Below are 21,297 nucleotides of genomic sequence, written 5' to 3'. Positions count from 1 at the left end.
ATGTGTACACATCTCTCCTCCATGTATTACTATGTGTACACATCTCTCCTCTATGTATTACTATGTGTACACATCTCTCCTCCATGTACTACTATGTGAACACATCTCTCCTCTATGTACTACTATGTGTACACATCTCTCCTCTATGTATTACTATGTGTACACATCTCTCCTCTATATACTACTATGTGTACACATCTCTCCTCTATGTATTACTATGTGTACACATCTCTTCTCTATGTATTACTATGTGTACACATCTCTTCTCTATGTATTACTATGTGTACACGTCTCTCCTCCATGTATTACTATGTGTACACATCTCTCCTCCATGTACTACTATGTGTACACATCTCTCCTCCATGTACTACTATGTGTACACGTCTCTCCTCCATGTATTACTATGTGTACACATCTCTCCTCCATGTACTACTATGTGTACACATCTCTCCTCTATGTACTACTATGTGTACACATCTCTCCTCCATGTATTACTATGTGTACACATCTCTCCTCTATGTACTACTATGTGTACACATCTCTCCTCCATGTACTACTATGTGTACACATCTCTCCTCCATGTACTACTATGTGTACACGTCTCTCCTCCATGTATTACTATGTGTACACATCTCTCCTCTATGTACTACTATGTGTACACATCTCTCCTCCATGTACTACTATGTGTACACATCTCTCCTCTATGTACTACTATGTGTACACATCTCTCCTCCATGTACTACTATGTGTACACGTCTCTCCTCCATGTATTACTATGTGTACACATCTCTCCTCCATGTACTACTATGTGTACACATCTCTCCTCTATGTACTACTATGTGTACACATCTCTCCTCCATGTATTACTATGTGTACACATCTCTCCTCTATGTACTACTATGTGTACACATCTCTCCTCCATGTACTACTATGTGTACACATCTCTCCTCCATGTACTACTATGTGTACACGTCTCTCCTCCATGTATTACTATGTGTACACATCTCTCCTCTATGTACTACTATGTGTACACATCTCTCCTCCATGTACTACTATGTGTACACATCTCTCCTCTATGTACTACTATGTGTACACATCTCTCCTCCATGTACTACTATGTGTACACATCTCTCCTCCATGTATTACTATATGTACACATCTCTCCTCTATGTATTACTATGTGTACACATCTCTCCTCTATGTACTACTATGTGTACACATCTCTCCTCTATGTACTACTATGTGTACACGTCTCTCCTCTATGTACTACTATGTGTACACGTCTCTCCTCCATGTATTACTATGTGTACACATCTCTCCTCTATGTATTACTATGTGTACACATCTCTCCTCTATGTACTACTATGTGTACACATCTTTCCTCTATGTACTACTATGTGTACACATCTCTCCTCTATGTACTACTATGTGTACACATCTCTCCTCTATATACTACTATGTGTACACATCTCTCCTCCATGTATTACTATGTGTACACATCTCTTCTCTATGTATTACTATGTGTACACATCTCTTCTCTATGTACTACTATGTGTACACATCTCTCCTCTATGTACTACTATGTGTACACATCTCTCCTCTATGTACTACTATGTGTACACGTCTCTCCTCCATGTATTACTATGTGTACACATCTCTCCTCCATGTACTACTATGTGTACACATCTCTCCTCCATGTACTACTATGTGTACACGTCTCTCCTCCATGTATTACTATGTGTACACATCTCTCCTCCATGTACTACTATGTGTACACATCTCTCCTCTATGTACTACTATGTGTACACATCTCTCCTCCATGTATTACTATGTGTACACATCTCTCCTCTATGTACTACTATGTGTACACATCTCTCCTCCATGTACTACTATGTGTACACATCTCTCCTCCATGTACTACTATGTGTACACGTCTCTCCTCCATGTATTACTATGTGTACACATCTCTCCTCTATGTACTACTATGTGTACACATCTCTCCTCCATGTACTACTATGTGTACACATCTCTCCTCTATGTACTACTATGTGTACACATCTCTCCTCCATGTACTACTATGTGTACACATCTCTCCTCCATGTATTACTATATGTACACATCTCTCCTCTATGTATTACTATGTGTACACATCTCTCCTCTATTTACTACTATGTGTACACATCTCTCCTCTATGTACTACTATGTGTACACGTCTCTCCTCTATGTACTACTATGTGTACACGTCTCTCCTCCATGTATTACTATGTGTACACATCTCTCCTCTATGTATTACTATGTGTACACATCTCTCCTCTATGTACTACTATGTGTACACATCTTTCCTCTATGTACTACTATGTGTACACATCTCTCCTCTATGTATTACTATGTGTACACATCTCTTCTCTATGTACTACTATGTGTACACATCTCTCCTCTATGTACTACTATGTGTACACGTCTCTCCTCCATGTATTACTATGTGTACACATCTCTCCTCTATATACTACTATGTGTACACATCTCTCCTCCATGTATTACTATGTGTACACATCTCTCCTCTATGTATTACTATGTGTACACATCTCTCCTCTATGTATTACTATGTGTACACATCTCTCCTCCATGTATTACTATGTGTACATATCTCTCCTCTATGTATTACTATGTGTACACATCTCTCCTCCATGTACTACTATGTGTACACATCTCTCCTCTATGTATTACTATGTGTACACATCTCTCCTCTATGTATTACTATGTGTACACATCTCTCCTCCATGTACTACTATGTGTACACATCTTTCCTCTATGTACTACTATGTGTACACATCTTTCCTCTATGTACTACTATGTGTACACATCTCTCCTCTATGTATTACTATGTGTACACATCTCTTCTCTATGTACTACTATGTGTACACATCTCTCCTCTATGTACTACTATGTGTACACGTCTCTCCTCCATGTATTACTATGTGTACACATCTCTCCTCTATATACTACTATGTGTACACATCTCTCCTCCATGTATTACTATGTGTACACATCTCTCCTCTATATACTACTATGTGTACACATCTCTCCTCTATATACTACTATGTGTACACATCTCTCCTCCATGTATTACTATGTGTACACATCTCTCCTCTATATACTACTATGTGTACACATCTCTCCTCTATGTACTACTATGTGTACACGTCTCTCCTCCATGTATTACTATGTGTACACATCTCTTCTCTATGTACTACTATGTGTACACATCTCTCCTCTATGTACTACTATGTGTACATGTCTCTCCTCCATGTATTACTATGTGTACACATCTCTCCTCTATATACTACTATGTGTACACATCTCTCCTCCATGTATTACTATGTGTACACATCTCTCCTCTATGTATTACTATGTGTACACATCTCTCCTCCATGTACTACTATGTGAACACATCTCTCCTCTATGTACTACTATGTGTACACATCTCTCCTCTATGTATTACTATGTGTACACATCTCTCCTCTATATACTACTATGTGTACACATCTCTCCTCTATGTATTACTATGTGTACACATCTCTTCTCTATGTATTACTATGTGTACACATCTCTTCTCTATGTACTACTATGTGTACACATCTCTCCTCTATGTACTACTATGTGTACACATCTCTCCTCTATGTACTACTATGTGTACACGTCTCTCCTCCATGTATTACTATGTGTACACATCTCTTCTCTATGTACTACTATGTGTACACATCTCTCCTCTATGTACTACTATGTGTACACATCTCTCATCTATGTACTACTATGTGTACACATCTCTCCTCCATGTATTACTATGTGTACACATCTCTCCTCCATGTACTACTATGTGTACACATCTCTCCTCTATGTACTACTATGTGTACACATCTCTCCTCTATGTATTACTATGTGTACACATCTCTCCTCCATGTACTACTATGTGTACACATCTCTCCTCTATGTACTACTATGTGTACACATCTCTCCTCCATGTATTACTATGTGTACACATCTCTCATCCATGTATTACTATGTGTACACATCTCTCCTCCATGTATTACTATGTGTACACATCTCTCCTCCATGTATTACTATGTGTACACATCTCTCCTTTATGTACTACTATGTGTACACGTCTCTCCTCCATGTATTACTATGTGTACACATCTCTCCTCTATGTACTACTATGTGTACACGTCTCTCCTCCATGTATTACTATGTGTACACATCTCTCCTCTATATACTACTATGTGTACACATCTCTCCTCCATGTATTACTATGTGTACACATCTCTCCTCTATATACTACTATGTGTACACATCTCTCCTCTATGTATTACTATGTGTACACGTCTCTCCTCCATGTATTACTATGTGTACACATCTCTCCTCTATATACTACTATGTGTGCACATCTCTCCTCCATGTATTACTATGTGTACACATCTCTCCTCTATATACTACTATGTGTACACATCTCTCCTCTATGTACTACTATGTGTACACGTCTCTCCTCCATGTATTACTATGTGTACACATCTCTTCTCTATGTACTACTATGTGTACACATCTCTCCTCTATGTACTACTATGTGTACATGTCTCTCCTCCATGTATTACTATGTGTACACATCTCTCCTCTATATACTACTATGTGTACACATCTCTCCTCCATGTATTACTATGTGTACACATCTCTCCTCTATGTATTACTATGTGTACACATCTCTCCTCCATGTACTACTATGTGAACACATCTCTCCTCTATGTACTACTATGTGTACACATCTCTCCTCTATGTATTACTATGTGTACACATCTCTCCTCTATATACTACTATGTGTACACATCTCTCCTCTATGTATTACTATGTGTACACATCTCTTCTCTATGTATTACTATGTGTACACATCTCTTCTCTATGTACTACTATGTGTACACATCTCTCCTCTATGTACTACTATGTGTACACATCTCTCCTCCATGTACTACTATGTGTACACGTCTCTCCTCCATGTATTACTATGTGTACACATCTCTCCTCTATGTACTACTATGTGTACACATCTCTCATCTATGTACTACTATGTGTACACGTCTCTCCTCCATGTATTACTATGTGTACACATCTCTTCTCTATGTACTACTATGTGTACACATCTCTCCTCTATATACTACTATGTGTACACATCTCTCCTCCATGTATTACTATGTGTACACGTCTCTCCTCCATGTATTACTATGTGTACACATCTCTTCTCTATGTACTACTATGTGTACACATCTCTCCTCTATATACTACTATGTGTACACATCTCTCCTCCATGTATTACTATGTGTACACATCTCTCCTCCATGTACTACTATGTGTACACATCTCTCCTCTATGTACTACTATGTGTACACATCTCTCCTCTATGTATTACTATGTGTACACATCTCTCCTCCATGTACTACTATGTGTACACATCTCTCCTCTATGTACTACTATGTGTACACATCTCTCCTCCATGTATTACTATGTGTACACATCTCTCATCCATGTATTACTATGTGTACACATCTCTCCTCCATGTATTACTATGTGTACACATCTCTCCTCCATGTATTACTATGTGTACACATCTCTCCTTTATGTACTACTATGTGTACACGTCTCTCCTCCATGTATTACTATGTGTACACATCTCTCCTCTATGTACTACTATGTGTACACGTCTCTCCTCCATGTATTACTATGTGTACACATCTCTCCTCTATGTATTACTATGTGTACACGTCTCTCCTCCATGTATTACTATGTGTACACATCTCTCCTCCATGTATTACTATGTGTACACATCTCTCCTCCATGTATTACTATGTGTACGTCTCTCCTCTATTGCTGGTCACCTCTCCCTCCCCTCCCTCCTCGGTACGTCTCGTTCTCCGAATCTCCTCCCCCCTTCAAACCCGCGCGCCTTTTCTTCTATTTACAATTGCCAGGAAGGAATTCGCTCTCCGTGGTGTGACCCGTCCTCCGGAGGTACGTGTTCACTGCTTGTATAAAATGTTGTAAAAGATACAAATGTATACAATGATTATACTTTCTTTCTTTTTCTTTTTTTTACATTTTTGTGCTCTTAGTTGTGTCTATGTTGTAGTCACGTAGAGTACATTTATATAACTTTCAAGACCCAGCAATTTATTTAACCACTTCCATACGGGGGCACTTCTCTCCTACATGTAAAAATCTCAATTTTTTTGCTCTAGAAAATTACTCCGAACCCCCCAAATATTATATATATATATATATTTTAGCAGACACCCTAGGGAATAAAATGGCGGTCGTTGCAACTTTTTACCCCACACAGTATTTTCGCAACAATTTTTTCAAACGTTTCATGATTTAAAAAAAATAACAAAACAGTAAAGTTAGCCCAATTTTTTTGTATAATGCAAAAAATGATGTTACGCCCAGTAAAATTGCGCCCGCTCGTGGAATGGCGCCAAAAAAAAAAATTTAAAATCTCCATAGGCAACGCTTTCATTTTTTTTTTTTTTTTACAGGTTACATGTTGAGAGTTACAGAGGAGGTCTAGTGCTAGAATTGTTGCTCGCGCTCTAACGCACGCGGCGATACCTCACAGCATTTACATATGTGGGCGGGACTAACGTGTGCGTTCGCTTCTGTGCGCGAGCTACCGGGGACAGGGGCATTTTAAATTATTATTTTTTTTTTCATTTTTTTTTTTATTTTACTTTATTTTTTTTTATTTTTTTTATACTTTCTTTTAATTTTTGGATTTTTTTAACACTTTTATTCCTATTACAAGAAATGTAAACATCCCTTGTAATACAAATGGTGTGTGACAGGTCCTCTTTATGGAGAGATGCGGGGTCAAAAAGACCCCACATCTCTCCTCCAGGCTGGAAAGCATGAGATCGAGAAAAAAAAATGCACAATCTCATGCTTACCGGCCGCGATCGCGGCTACGTTTACATCCACGGCCCGGACGTGACGTCATAACATCGCGCCCGGGCCTCCGACAGTCAGTTAGAACACACACAGGGAACACAATTAATCCCTTGATCGCCCCCCTAGTGTCAACCCCTTCCCTGCCAGTGGAATTTTTACAGCAATCAGTGGCATTTTTATAGCACTCATCTTTGACTCCGGCTAGGCTTGTGTCCAGCATATTCTCCCGATGAAGCGATAGAAACGCGTTGAGAACAATGATATCTGTGGGAACCAAGTGATAATGAGCACGAGGGACAGAACACGGAAGTGTGGGTGTAAACATACAGATCCCTTTTCTGTTCTGAGAGGAGTGACAGATCGTGTGTTCCTAATAGCTAGGAACCACGATCCGTCATTTCCTATAGTCAGTCCCCTCCCGCTACAGTTAGAACACGCACAGGGAACACAATTAATCCCTTGATCGCCCCCCTAGTGTCAACCCCTTCCCTGCCAGTGGCATTTTTACAGCAATCAGTGGCATTTTTATAGCACTCATCTTTAACTCCGGCTAGGCTTGGGTCCTGCATAATCTCCCGATGAAGCGATAGAACTCCGCGAAACGCGTTGAGAACAATGATATCTGTGGGAACCCACCATATCCCAATCCTACTTAACCACTTCAGCCCTGGAAGATTTGGCTGCTGAATGACCGGGCCATTTTTTTGTGATTCGTGACTGCGACAGTTGAAATGACAATTGCGCGGGCGTGCGATGTTGCACCCAAACAAAATTGACGTCCTTTTTTTTCTTTTGGTGGTATTTGGTCGCCTCTGCAGTTTTTATTTTTTGCGTTATAGAAAAAAAAAAAAAAAAAAAGCGACAATTTTGAAATAAAAAGCAATATTTTTAATATTTTGCTTTAATAAATATCCCCAAAAAATATATATTAAAAAAAAATGTCTTTCTCAGTTTAGGCCGATACGTATTCTTCTACATATTTTTGTTAAAATAAAATCACAATAAGCGTATATCGATTAGTTTGCGCAAAAGTTATAGTGTCTACAAAATAGGGGATCGTTTTATAGCATTTTTATGATTTTTTTATTTATTGGTAATGGCGGCCATCTGCGATTTTTTTTTTTTTTTTTTTTATTAATCGTGACTGCGACATTATGGCAGACACATCGGACAATTTTGAGATATTTTTGGGACCATTGGCATCAATACAGCGATCGGTGCTATACAAATGCACAGATTACTGTGTAAATGACACTGGCAGGGAAGGGGTTAAACACTAGGGGGGCAATGAAGGGTTTAAGTGTGTCCTAGGGAGTGATTCTAACTGTGGGGGGGGTGGGCTACCACTGACATGACAGCGATCACCGCCCCCGATGACGAGTAGTAGATCTCCGTCATGTCACTAGGCAGATCAGGGAAATGCCTTGTTTACATAGGCATCTCCCCGTTCTTCCGCTCCGTGACGCGGTCGCTGGGACACCGGCGGATATCGAGTGTGCGGATCCCACGGGCACGGTCGCGCTGTACGCGGCGGGCAGTCACGCTGTACACATGGCGGGCATGGGCCCGCTAGCCCCTGCCAATTAAAGGGGATAATACAAGTACGTCCATTTGCCCACCATTGCCATTGTGCCGATGTATATCGGCGCGCAGCAGTCGGCAATAGGTTAATGTAACAAGGTGAAGATAGAAGCTGATTGGCTACTATGCTCGGCTGCTTCAGATTCTGTCTGCTCCAGTTTTAGTAAACACCTTTCTATTGTCTATCATTTTATTCATCTCACTGTTTGATAATTAAGTATTATGACCTCTGGTGTCTGTATTGTATGTAGGATATTATTATCTTTCAGTCTGCTATTCACTGGAGTCAGATATTACAGTGTACGCCCTTTTGACATTCAGAATTTTTTACTTTATTAAAATTTTTATTTAAAACAAATTATTAAAGTCTCTTTATATTGATGACCTTTGTACTTGTTTTGTAGCCCCCGGTGAAGGGACAGTGTGCTTGGCTCCCATAACACACTGGTTTTATTCCGCTATGAATCCATTTCATCCTTAACCACTTGACCACTGGGCACTTAAACACCCTTAATAACCAGACCAATTTTCAGCTTTCGGTGCCCTCACATTTTGAATGACAATTACTCAGTCATGCAACACTGGACCTATATGAAATTTTTGTCCTTTTTTTCACACAAATGGAGCTTTCTTTTGGTGGTATTTAATCACCGCTGGGTTTTTTTATTTTTTGTGCTATAAAAGAAAAAATACAGAAAATTCTGTAAAAAAATGAATTTTTCTTCATTTCTGTTATAAAATTTAGCAGGTAAGTAATTTTTTCTTCATAAATTTTGTCCAAAATTTATACTACTACATATCTTTGGTAAAAATAAGTACAAATTGGTGGATATTATTTGGTCTTTGTGAAAGTTATAGAGTCCACAAGCTGTGGTGCCAATATCTGAAAATTGATCACACCTGAAGGACTGACGGCCTATTTCAATTCTTGAGACCCTAACATGCCAGAAAAGTACAAATACCCCCCAAATGACCCCTTTTTGGAAAGAAGACATTCCAAGGTATTTAGTAAGAGGCATGATGAGTTTTTTGAAGTTGTCATTTTTTCCCACAATTCTTTGCAAAATCAAGATTTTTTTTACTTTTTTTTTTCACAAAATTGTCATATTATCGGTTTATTTCTCACACACAGCATATGCATACCACAAATGACACCCCAAAACACATTCTGCTATTACTCCCGAGTACGGCAATACCACATGTGTGAGACTTTTACACAGTGTGGCCACATACAGAGGCCCAACATGCAGGGAGCGCCATCAGGCGTTCTGGAGCACCCAGGACAATTCTGACATTTCTCTCCTACATGTAAAAATCATCATTTATTTGCTAGAAAATTACATCGAATCCCAAAACATTATATATGTTTTTTTAGCAAACACCCTGGAGAATACAATGGTGGTCGTTGCAACTTTTTATCTCGCACGGTATTTGCGCAGCAATTTTTCGAATGCTTTTTTTTGGAAAAAAAAACAGTTTTGTGCTTAAAAAAAAAAAAAACACAGTAAAGTTAGCCCAATTTTTGCATAATGTGAAAGATGAAGTTACACCGAGTAAATCGATACCCAACATGTCACTCTTCAAAATTGCACAGGCTCGTGGAATGGCGCCAAACGTCGCTACTTAAAAATCCCCATAGGCGACGATTTAATTTTTTTTTTACTGGTTATATGTTTTGAGTTACAGAGAAGGTCTAGGGCTAGAATTATTGCTCTCACTCTAACGTTCGCAGCGATACCTCACATGTGTGGTTTGAACACTGTTTTCATATGTGGGCGGGACTTACGTATGCATTCGCTTCTGCATGCGAGCACATGGGGACAGGGGCACTTTAAAAAAAAAAAAAAATGTTATTGTTCATTTTACTTTATTTATTTTAGTTTGACATTTTTTTCCCCAAAAATAAATTTTTTGATCACTTTTATTCCTATTACAAGGAATGTAAACATCCCTTGTAATAGGAATATGACATGACAGGTCCTCTTTACAGTGAGATATGGGGTCAATAAGACCCACATCTCACCTCTAAGCTGGGAAGCCTTAAAAAAAAAAAAAGATTCTGGATTTGATCGTATTGGCGAGTCGGTAGAAGCACCGGAGGGCGGTGGGAGGGGGGGGGGGGTGTCTATGGCTGGGTATTGCAGGGTATCACCGACTATGGCTGGGTATGGCTGGGTATATCAGAGTATGGCTGGGTATCTCAGAGTATGGCGTTGCAGAGTATTGCGTTGCAGAGCATTGCAGGATATTGGCGGGTGTTGCAGAGCATTGCAGAGTGTTGCACGGTATTGGCGGGTGTTGCAGAGCATTGCAGAGCATTGCAGAGTGTTGCAGAGCATTGCAGAGTGTTGCAGGGTATTGCAGAGTGTTGCAGAGTATTGCAGGGTATTGCAGAGTAATGCAGAGTATTGCACGGTATTGCAGGGTAATGCAGAGTATTGCAGGGTAATGCAGAGTATTGCAGAGTATTGCAGAGTATTGCAGGGTATTGCAGAGTTATTGCAGAGTTATTGCAGAGTTATTGCAGGGTTATTGCAGAGTAGGGATGAGCTTCGTGTTCGAGTCGAACGTACGTTCGACTCGAACATTGGCTGTTCATCCGTTCGGCGAAATCCGAACACTTGGTCCGTTCGCGTCAAAATTCGCGTGGCGCTCACGGCCCACAATGCACTGCGATGGCGCAGTGCATTGCTGGCTCATGATTGGCCAAGCATGCACTGTGACCCCGCATGCTTGGCCAATCGCAGTGCCAGCAGCGAGGAGAGCCATGATTGGCCACAGGCAGGATGCCTGTGGCCAATCATAGCTCAGGCTGTGTAGTGCACACCCCACACTATATTGCGGCGGCCTCGTGTAGTGTGTTGGCGTCTGAAGCAGTGGGTGTTCTGTGTACCTTCAACACAGTTACACACCAATCATTTTTGGCTGATTTCCTATCTTGCTGCTGTGTAGTGGTTATTGTCTGTGCCCTGACCGCAGTATACACCACTATATTCACTATTCACTTCACTATATTTATATATCTTTAATAATAGAGCTTGCAGTCAGTAGTGTTAGGAGATAGTGCGTGCTGTCTGCGTGCTCTGTACCCAGTACATACCGCTATATCCACCTACATAGCTGTTCTCTATTTGAGCCCAATTGCCATCTGCAGGAGTTATTGGAAGTTGTGTGTGCCTCCAGCACAGCACAGTATACATCTGTATATACCCCTTTATCTCTGGTGTTCTATAAAAAAGGCATCTGCAGGAGTTAGTGGGTGTTGTGTGTGCCTCCAGCACAATATAAACTACCCAACTGCTGTTTTACCCAACTCCCTTCAGGCCATTACCATGTCTGGAAGGCCAGCAAGGAGAGGCAGACAGGCGCGAGCCGATAAAAGAGGGCAAGCAGGCTCTGTGTCTAGAGACAACAGTGCTGGTCGTGGACGCGGTGCATTGTCATCAGCACGTGGCCATGGGACACGCTTGTCCTTCTTTTCGGCAGCTGGAAAAAATCGTTTTTTTGACTGGAGCTACACTTTCAAAATGTACCAGTTGAAAATTACAAACAGATTCAACTTAACACAACAAATCTACACAGTCCCTGTCTTGTTTGCACCGCCTGTATACTGCTGTTCTGAGTATATAGGGCCTGGGGGCCACATACATTTCCTTTTTTTTTTAATATGGGTACGGGGTTCCCCTTAATATCCGTACAAGACCCAAATAGGCTGGTAATGGGCAGGGAGGGCTACCCATGCCATTTTTCTCAATGATTTTCAACCATATTGCAGGAACCAGATATAACATTAAAACCGCAAGCAGTTTTAAATGGTGTTATTTTCGTTTAATGTCATTTTGTGCAGGGACTGTTCTAAACACGGGAAACACGTGGCACTTCACAGGCATACTACAGACACCCCCCAGGCACCATATTTACAGGAATATTTCACTTTTTTTTTTCACTTTAATCGTCATTAAAATCAGTGCTCACACCAAAACGGCCATTTTTAAAAACATTTTAGGCATTGACCCATGTCCCCTGGGGCAGGAGCCAGGTCCTCAAACCCTTTTTAGGACAGTAACTTGCATATTAGCCGTTAAAATTAGCACTTTTCATTTCGAACGTTCGAGTCCCATAGACTTCAATGGGGTTCTAACGTTCGTAACGAACGTGGGGTCCGTTCGAAAGTTCTGGTACGAACCGAACCGGGGGGTGTTCGGCTCATCCCTATTGCAGAGTTATTGCAGGGTTATTGCAGGGTTAATTTTCAGTGAGCAGCGATGTGGGCACTGCAGATGCCGCCCACATCGCTGCTGACACCGATCTCTTCCCCCTCCGCTGTTCCGATCGGTACAGAGAGGGGAGGGAGGAACCGGCGTCATAACATGACGCCGGTTTGTTTACAAGTGATCACTCCATCATTTGACGGAGCGATCACGTGGTAAACGGCCGCTATGAGTGGCCGTTTACCGTGATCCGTGATGCGCCGGGTCCTGTGGACCTGGCGGTCACGGATGCTCTCGAGTGCGCGCCCCAGGGGGCGCGCGAGAGCGGAATTCTGGGAGGACGTCATATGACGGCCTCCCAGAGTTAAGAAACCGCCCTGAAGCCGTCATTCGGCTATAGGGCGGTTATTAAGTGGTTAAATTACCTTGAACTCGCGGGCATTGGTTTGGTGCCCAGACCAGATTGTTTGCACGAGGATTCTCAACTCTGGGTCATTTCCCTTTTTCCTGAGGGGGTCCCCATTTTGTGGAGTGTTGCAGAACCAGAGCGCCCAGTGACTATTTATTTATTACAGGTACTTAAATAGCACCATCCATTTACACAGCACTTTACATATAAATTGTACAGTCACATCGGTCCCTGCCCTCAAGGAGCTTACAATCTAAAGTCCCTAACTCACATTCATACATATACCATAGCTCTCAACTGTCCCTGATTTCGAGGGACTGTCCCTGATTTCGAGGGACTGTCCCTGATTTCGAGGGACTGTCTCTGATTTTGAGGGCCTGTCCCTGATTTCAAGGGGCTATCCCTGATTTCGAGGGACTGTCCCCGATTTCGAGGAACTGTCCCTGATTTCTAGGGACTGTCTCCGATTTCTAAGGACTGTCCCCGATTTCGAGGGACTGTCCCTGATTTCGAGGAACTGTCCCTGATTTCGAGGGACTGTCCCTGATTTCGAGGGACTGTCCCTGATTTCGAGAAACTGTCCCTGATTTTGAGGAACTGTCCCTGATTTCGAGGGACTGTCCCCGATCTGGAGAAATATCCCTCTGTCCCTCTTTCCCCCTCATTTATCCCTCATTTTGGTCTGTTCCATATAGTTGTGTATATAAAATGCACTTTTTCTCTTTCAAAAAGTGTTTCCCGGTGCTAAATCTTTTATCCAAATTCTAAATCGCTGCATTTGTAAGTTTCAAAAGCCAATATAAAGGAATAGTAGTGGTTAAAAAAAAGAAAAAAAAAAAAAAGCACTTGTAGGTTTAACTAATTATTTTTTTTTTTTAATAATTCTCCTTTAACCACTTCCCAACTGGCGCATGCCGATGTACGTCGGCAGACTGGCACGGGCAGGCAAATTGGCGTATAGGTACATCCATTTGTATTTGCCGCCCTGCCATTGCGTGCGCTCCTGCCGGTCGGGACCCACGCGAGTCCGGTCGCGGGTTCCGCGGACTCGATCGCCGCGGTCGTCTCACGGGGAGGCTGAACAGGGAGATGCCGATGTAAACAGCATCTCCCCGTTCTGCCTAGCAACAAGTGACACTGATCTCTGCTCCATGTGATTGGAGCAGAGATCAGTGTTCACTGTCACACAGCCCAGCCCCCCCACAGTTAGTAACACGCCCCTAGGACACACTTAACCCCTACACTGCCACCCACTGGTTAACCCCTCCACTGCCAGTGTCATTTACACAGGAATCACTGCATTTGTATAGCAGTGATTGCTGTATAAATGACAATGGTCCCAAAAATGTGTAAAAAATGTCCGATGTGTCCGCCGTGATGTCGCAGTCATGATAAAAATCTCTGATCGCCGCCATTACTAGTAAAAAAATTATTAATAAAAATGCCATAAAACTATCCCCTATTTTGTAAACGCTATAAATTTTACGCAAACCAATCAATAATCGCTTATTGTGATTTTTTTTTTACCAAAAATATGTAGAAGAATACGTATCGGCCTAAACTGAGGGGAAAAAAATGTTTTTTTAGATATTTTTGGGGGATATTTATTATAGCAAAAAGTAAAAAAAGAATGCGTTTTTTTCAAAATTGTCGCTCTATCTTTGTTCATAGCGCAAAAAATAAAAACCGCAGAGGTGATCAAATACCACCAAAAGAAAGCTCTATTTGTGGGAAAAAAAGGACGTCAATTTTGTTTGGGAGCCACGTCGCACGACCGCGCAATTGTCAGTTAAAGCGACGATGTGCCGAATTGCAAAAAGTGGTCTGGTCTTAAGCCAGCAAAATGGTCCGGTCTGAAAGTGGTTAAGGGGGCGTGGTAAGGGGTGTGTCCTATGCCTGCATCCGTTTGCGAATGGGTGTCCCTCGGTCTCAAAAAGTTTGGAGATGTGCATGTAAATACTAGGGCCAATTTAGACAGGAGCCAGTTAACCCCCCCCCAGTAAGTCTTTGGAGTGTGGAAGGAAAGGCTTGCAGGCATGGAGAGAGGAGAGGTCAGGTCAGAAGTAATGTAGAGAGAGGAGAGATCAGGAGTAGGTAACGCAGAAAGAACAGAGGTCAGCAGTAAGTAACACAGAGAGAGGGGAGGTCAGGTAAGTAGTAAGTAACACAGAGAGAGGAGAAGTCCTGTTAGGAGTAAGTAACACAGTCAGGTCAGGAGTGAGTAACAGAGAGCTGAGGTCAGGAGTCAGTAATGCAGAGAAAGAGGAACGGTCAGGTCAGGAGTAAGTAATGCAGAGAGAGGAAAGGTCAGGAGTAAGTAAGAGAGAGAGGAGAGGTCAGGAGTAAGTAATATAAAGAGAGGAGAGGCCAAGTCAGGAGAAGGTAATGCAGAGAGAGGAGAGGTCAGGTCAGAAGTATATAATGCAGAGAGAGGAGAGGTCAGGAGAAGGTAATGCAGAGAGAGGAGAGGTCAGGTCAGAGATAAGTAACACAGAGTAAGACACTGAGAGGAGAGGTCAGATCAGGAGTAACACACTGAGAGGAGAGGTCAGATCAGGAGTAACACACTGAGAGGAGAGGTCAGATCAGGAGTAACACACTGAGAGGAGAGGTCAGATCAGGAGTAACACACTGAGAGGAGAGGTCAGATCAGGAGTAACACACTGAGAGGAGAGGTCAGATCAGGAGTAACACACTGAGAGGAGAGGTCAGATCAGGAGCAACACACTGCGAGGAGAGGTCAGATCAGGAAAAACACATTGAGAGGAGAGGTCAGATCAGGAGTAAGTAACACAGAGAAAAGAGGTCAGGTAAAATGTAAGTAGCACAGAGAGAGGACAGTAAGTAATGCAGGGAGAGAAGAGATCAGGAGTCAGAAACGCAGAGAGAGGAGAAGTCAGGTCAGGATTAAGTAACAGAGGGAGGCAAGGTCAGAAGTAAGTAATGTAGAGAGAGAAGAGAATATGTGTCAGAAATGCAGAGAGAGGAGAGGCCAGGACTAACTAACACAGAGAGAGGAGAGTTCAGGAGTAAGTAACACCAAGAGAGGAGATGCCAGGTCAGGAGTAAGGAATGCAGAGAGTAGAAGTCAGGAGTCATGCAGAGAGAGGAGAGGCCAGGTCAGGAGTAAGTAATGCAGAGAGGATAGGTTAGGAGTACAGAGAACAGAGGTCAGGTCAGGAGTTAGTAATACAGAGAGAAGAAAGGTCAGGTCAGAAGTAAGTAACGCAGAGAGGGGAGAGGTCAGGAGTTAGTAATGCAGAGGAAAAAGAGGTCAGGAAAGGAGTACGTAACAGAGAGAGGCAAGGTCAGCAGTAAGTAATGTAGAGAGATGAGAGCTAAAGAGTAAGTAATGTAGAGAGAGAAGAGGTCAGCAGTCAGTAACGCCAAGAGAGGAGAGGTCAGGAGTAAGTGATGCAGAGAGGAGAGGTCAGGAGTAACGCAGAGAAAGGAGATGTCAGGTCAGGAGTAATTAACACTGAAAGAGGAGAGGTCAGGGGTCAGTAACACAGAGAGAGGAGATGTCAGGTCAGGAGTAAGTAATGCAGAGAGAGGAGAGGTCAGGTCAGGAGTAACGCAGAGAGAACAGAGGTCAGGTCAGGGGTCAGTAACACAGAGAGAGGATATGTCAGGTCAGGAGTAAGTAACACAGAGAGGGGAGAGGTCAGGGGTTAGTAATGCAGAGGGAACAGAGATCAGGACAGGAGTAAGTAACAGAGAGAGAGGAGAGGTCAGGTCAGGAGTACATAATGCAGAGAGAGGAGAGGTCAGGTCAGGAGTACATAATGCAGAGAGAGGAGAGGTCAGGTCAGGAGTACATAATGCAGAGAGAGGAGAGGTCAGGAGTATGTAATGCAGAGAGAGGAGAGGTCAGGTCAGGAGAAGGTAATGCAGAGAGAGGAGAGGTCAGGAGTACATAATGCAGAGAGAGGAGAGGTCAGGAGTACATAATGCAGAGAGAGGAGAGGTCAGGAGTACGTAATGCAAAGAGAGGAGAGGTCAGGTCAGATATAAGTAACACAGAGTAACACATTTAGAGGAGAGGTCAGATCAGGAGTAACAGATTGAGAGGAGAGGTCAGATCAGGAATAACACATTGTGAGGAGAGGTCAGATCAGGAGTAAGTAGCACAGGGAAAAGAGGTCAGGTAAAGAGTAAGTAGCACAGAGAGAGGACAGTAAGTAATGCAGGGAGAGAAGAGATCAGGAGTCAGAAACGCAGAGAGAGGAGAAGTCAGGTCAGGATTAAGTAACAGAGGGAGGCAAGGTCAGAAGTAAGTAATGCAGAGAGAGAAAAGAATATGTGTCAGAAATGCAGAGAGAGGAGAGGCAGAACTAACTAACACAGAGAGAGGAGAGGTCAGGACTAACTAACACAGAGAGAGGAGAGGTCAGGACTAACTAACACAGAGAGAGGAGAGGTCAGGACTAACTAACACAGAGAGAGGAGAGGTCAGGACTAACTAACACAGAGAGAGGAGAGGTCAGGACTAACTAACACAGAGAGAGGAGAGGTCAGGACTAACTAACACCAAGAGAGGAGATGCCAGGTCAGGAGTAAGTAATGCAGAGAGGATAGGTCAGGAGTAAAGCAGAGATAACAGAGGTCAGGTCAGGAGTTAGTAACACAGACAGAAGAGAGGTCAGGTCAGAAGTAAGTAACGTAGAGAGAGCATAGGTCAGGAGTAAGTAACGCAGAGAGGGGAGAGGTCAGGAGTTAGTAATTCAGATTGAACAGAGGTCAGGTCAGGAGTAACACAGAAAGAGGAGAGGTCAGGCTAGGAGTAACACAGAGTAACACAGAGAGAGGAGAAGTCAGATCAGGAGTAAGTAACACATTGAGGAGAGGTCAGGCCAGAGGTAACACAGAGAGAGCAAAGATTGGGTCAGGAGTAAGTAATGCAGAGAGACAGAGGTCAGGTCAGGAATAAGTCTTGCAGAGAAAGCCCAGGTCAGGTCAGGAGGAGGGAGGTAACTCTCAGGCCGCTTTAGAAAATGAGTGTAACAGATTTTATATTGTGGAATCATCCCCAGGACCATAGCAGTACAGCATAAACCTTGCAGAGCACTGGCCCCAACTCAACAGCCGCACTGCGCAAGTGTCAATTTAAAAAAGGAGGCGCCTGTGCATCATTTACATCCATTGTATGTGCAGGCAGCCTTTGGACTGAATGGCTTTTGAGGATGATTCCAGAGACGCCCATTTTGAAGGTACAGAAACCTCACGACGGGGACTGTGACTGTCCTAAAACATCGGGCACAGATGGTAACCCTAGTTTAGCCTTTATTTATTTTTTCTAAGAGGTTTACATTTTCTTGCACGATATTCTTATGTATTTTTTTCATGTCCTTCGACATCACAAAGCCATGAAAACACTGTATTCTTCTTGTATGTCCGAGACTTTCATTTCTCTCTTCTGCTTACAGAGATGGCGTCTTCCGATCTGATGAAGGAGCTGGAATGTGCCGTCTGTCTGAGCATTTATACGGATCCTGTAATGCTGAAATGTGGACACAACTTCTGCCGGGAGTGTATTGATCGAGTGCTGGACACACAGAGGTGGTCTGGAATTTACTCCTGCCCCGAATGTAGAGAGGCGTTCCAGGAGCGACCTGCACTGCACAGGAACATAACACTACGGAAGATATTGGAGAATTTCCAGTCTACGCCTCCCAATCGGGAGTCCGGGGTCTTCTGTACTTACTGTATTCACACTCCTGTATCTGCTGTTAAAACCTGTCAGCTGTGTGAAGCTTCTCTGTGCGATAATCATCTGAAAGTCCACAGCAAGTCACCAGAACATGTTCTAACCGATCCCACCGCTTCCCTGGAGAAGAGGAAATGTTCCCTCCATAAAAAGATTGTGGAGTATTACTGCAAGGAAGACTCGACCTGCGTCTGCGTCTATTGTCTGGTCGGGGAGCACAAAGGTCACCAGACGGAGACGCTGGACGAGGCCTTTGAAACGAAGAAGAACTGGCTGGGAAATGTTCTTCATAAACTGGCTACAAAGAAAGGAGAGGCTGAGAAAAGAGTCCAGAGTCTGCAGGAGCTCACGAGAAACCTACAAAGAAAAGCGGCCGGTGACACGGAGAGAATCTCCGTCCTGTTTGGAGACCTTAAGAGACGGTTGGATGACCTGGAGAGGAAAATCCTTAGTGACGTCTCCGGGAAGGTAGAACGGGTCTTGGTCTCCGTCTCGGATCTGGTTAAGAAGCTGGAAAAAAAGAAGGATGAGTTGTCCAGGAAGATGAGTATCATCGAGGAGCTGTGTAAAACGAAGGATCCAATGACTATCCTACAGAGATCCAACATAGGTGACTTGTACGACGATGGAGATAATGAGAAGCCAAAGAGACTTGACGCACAGCTCCTTGATGGAGGGGTTCTGGATGTTTCTTGGATCAACCACATGTCCAACACTTTATTGGATACAATAAAAGGGATAAATGTCTGCTTCTACGTACAAGAAGCTGCAGACGTATTATTGGATGTAAACACGGCTCATAATAATCTACTTATATCCGTGGACAAGAAAGCAGCATCCCGGTTAAATATTGGCCAGAATCGCCCAGAAACACCGGCAAGATTTCAGTCTGCTTTCCATGTGTTGAGCGGCCAACGCTTTACCTCGGGGCAACATTACTGGGAGGTGGACGTCGGAGGATCGGTTAGCTGGAGGGTTGGAATGTGTTACCCCAGCATGGAGAGGAAGGGAACGGATTATTCGTGGATTGGAAGAAATGATAAATCCTGGGGACTTTTCAGGAATAATAATCAGTACTCAGTGGTACATAACCGTAAAGTGATAAACTTACCTGGCCGCGCCTCCAGTGATAGAGTCAGGATCTTTCTGGATTACGAGGGTGGACAGATTTCCTTCTATTCCGTGTGCGGGACAATCAGACACCTCCACACCTTTACGGCCACCTTCAACGAGCCCCTTCATGCTGTATTGGGAGTATGGGAGGGCTTCGTTAGGGTATGTGGGCCGAAGCAGTAGATAGACTACATTCAAACGCCGCATCCTTGGTGAGGTTTCCAACGAAAAAGGAACTTTTCATGGGGAAGGCTGAAAAATAAATGCGAAACGCCTCTAAAATCCACTTCATAAAAACGGTAGATGTTAATAGTAGACATGTGAATGAATTCCAAAATTCGTACGTTCGGGAGGATCCGAAATACGAATTGCCGTGCGTCCGAATTCTGTACGCAATACGAACTTTTGTTTACGAATTTCGGATTTCGGATCCATTGTCGTCGCATCAACAACGACTCAGTCATTATGCTTATTATGAGAGGCACCATCCCTGTGCTATGCTGACTTCCTCCTGGGGCTGTACCTCTGCTGTGCTCATTATGAGGGGCTCCCACCATCCCTGTGCTGTGCTGACTTCCTCCTGGGGCTGCTTATTATGAGGGGCTCCCACCATACCTGTTCTATGCTGACTTCCTCCTGGGGCTATACCTCTGCTGTGCATATTATGAGGGGCTCCCACCATCCCTGTGCTGTGCTGACTTCCTCCTGGGGCTGCTTATTATGAGGGGCTCCCACCATCCCTGTGCTGTGCTGACTTCCTCCTGGAGCTGTACCTCTGCTGTGCTCATTATGAGGGGCTCCCACCATCCCTGTGCTGACTTCCTCCTGGGGCTGCTTATAATTAGGGGTTCCCACCATCCCTGTGCTGTGCTGACTTCCTCCTGGGGCTGTACCTCTGCTGTGCTCAGTATGAGGGGTTTCCACCATTCCTGTGCTGTACTGACATACTGAGCACAGCAGAGGTACAGACCCAGGAGGAAGTCAGCACAGCACAGGGATGGTGGGAGCCCCTCATAATAAGCAGCCCCAGGAGGAGCAGGAGCAAACTGGACCAGCGGTGCATGGCAGACAATCCGATTTTCTCTTTCTCATCTAATGAAACTTCGTATTTCGGATAGGAAATTCTTCAACGGAATTTCGTATTTCGGATAAAAACCAAACTTCCATCAGCATCGACTGCCATATTGAGGTATATATTTTTGCCTTTAAATTCATTGTAAAGAACGTTCGTACAAGTTAACGAACCTAACGACAATTCGTATTTCGTACGAAACTAAACGGAATTTCGG

The 21,297-nt window shown here is 43.2% G+C and overlaps 1 protein-coding gene across 2 annotated transcripts in view; it reads left to right on the top strand.

Moving 5' to 3' along the window:
- The window catches only part of LOC143975811 (E3 ubiquitin/ISG15 ligase TRIM25-like), a 57,751-nt gene extending 36,785 nt beyond the window's left edge, over positions 1–20,966 (top strand). Inside the window, exons 1-2 of one of the 2 annotated variants that reach the window (XM_077478362.1) lie at positions 5,993–6,054; positions 18,615–20,966. In XM_077478362.1, coding sequence (XP_077334488.1) covers positions 18,617–20,191 — 1,575 coding nt within the window. In that variant the 5' untranslated portion in view covers positions 5,993–6,054; positions 18,615–18,616 and the 3' untranslated portion in view covers positions 20,192–20,966. Of the gene's footprint in view, positions 1–5,992; positions 6,055–18,614 lie in introns of those variants that run through there. The other variant, XM_077478363.1, reaches the window with a different exon arrangement.
- Positions 20,967–21,297: the final 331 nt, after the last annotated feature.

This window comes from Lithobates pipiens, unplaced genomic scaffold (genome assembly GCF_037356315.1).
Source record: "Lithobates pipiens isolate NorthernLeopardFrog02 unplaced genomic scaffold, aLitPip1_a1.2 Scaffold_13, whole genome shotgun sequence".
Taxonomy (NCBI): Eukaryota; Metazoa; Chordata; class Amphibia; order Anura; family Ranidae; genus Lithobates; species Lithobates pipiens.
This window is presented reverse-complemented; position numbering and strand designations above follow the sequence as displayed.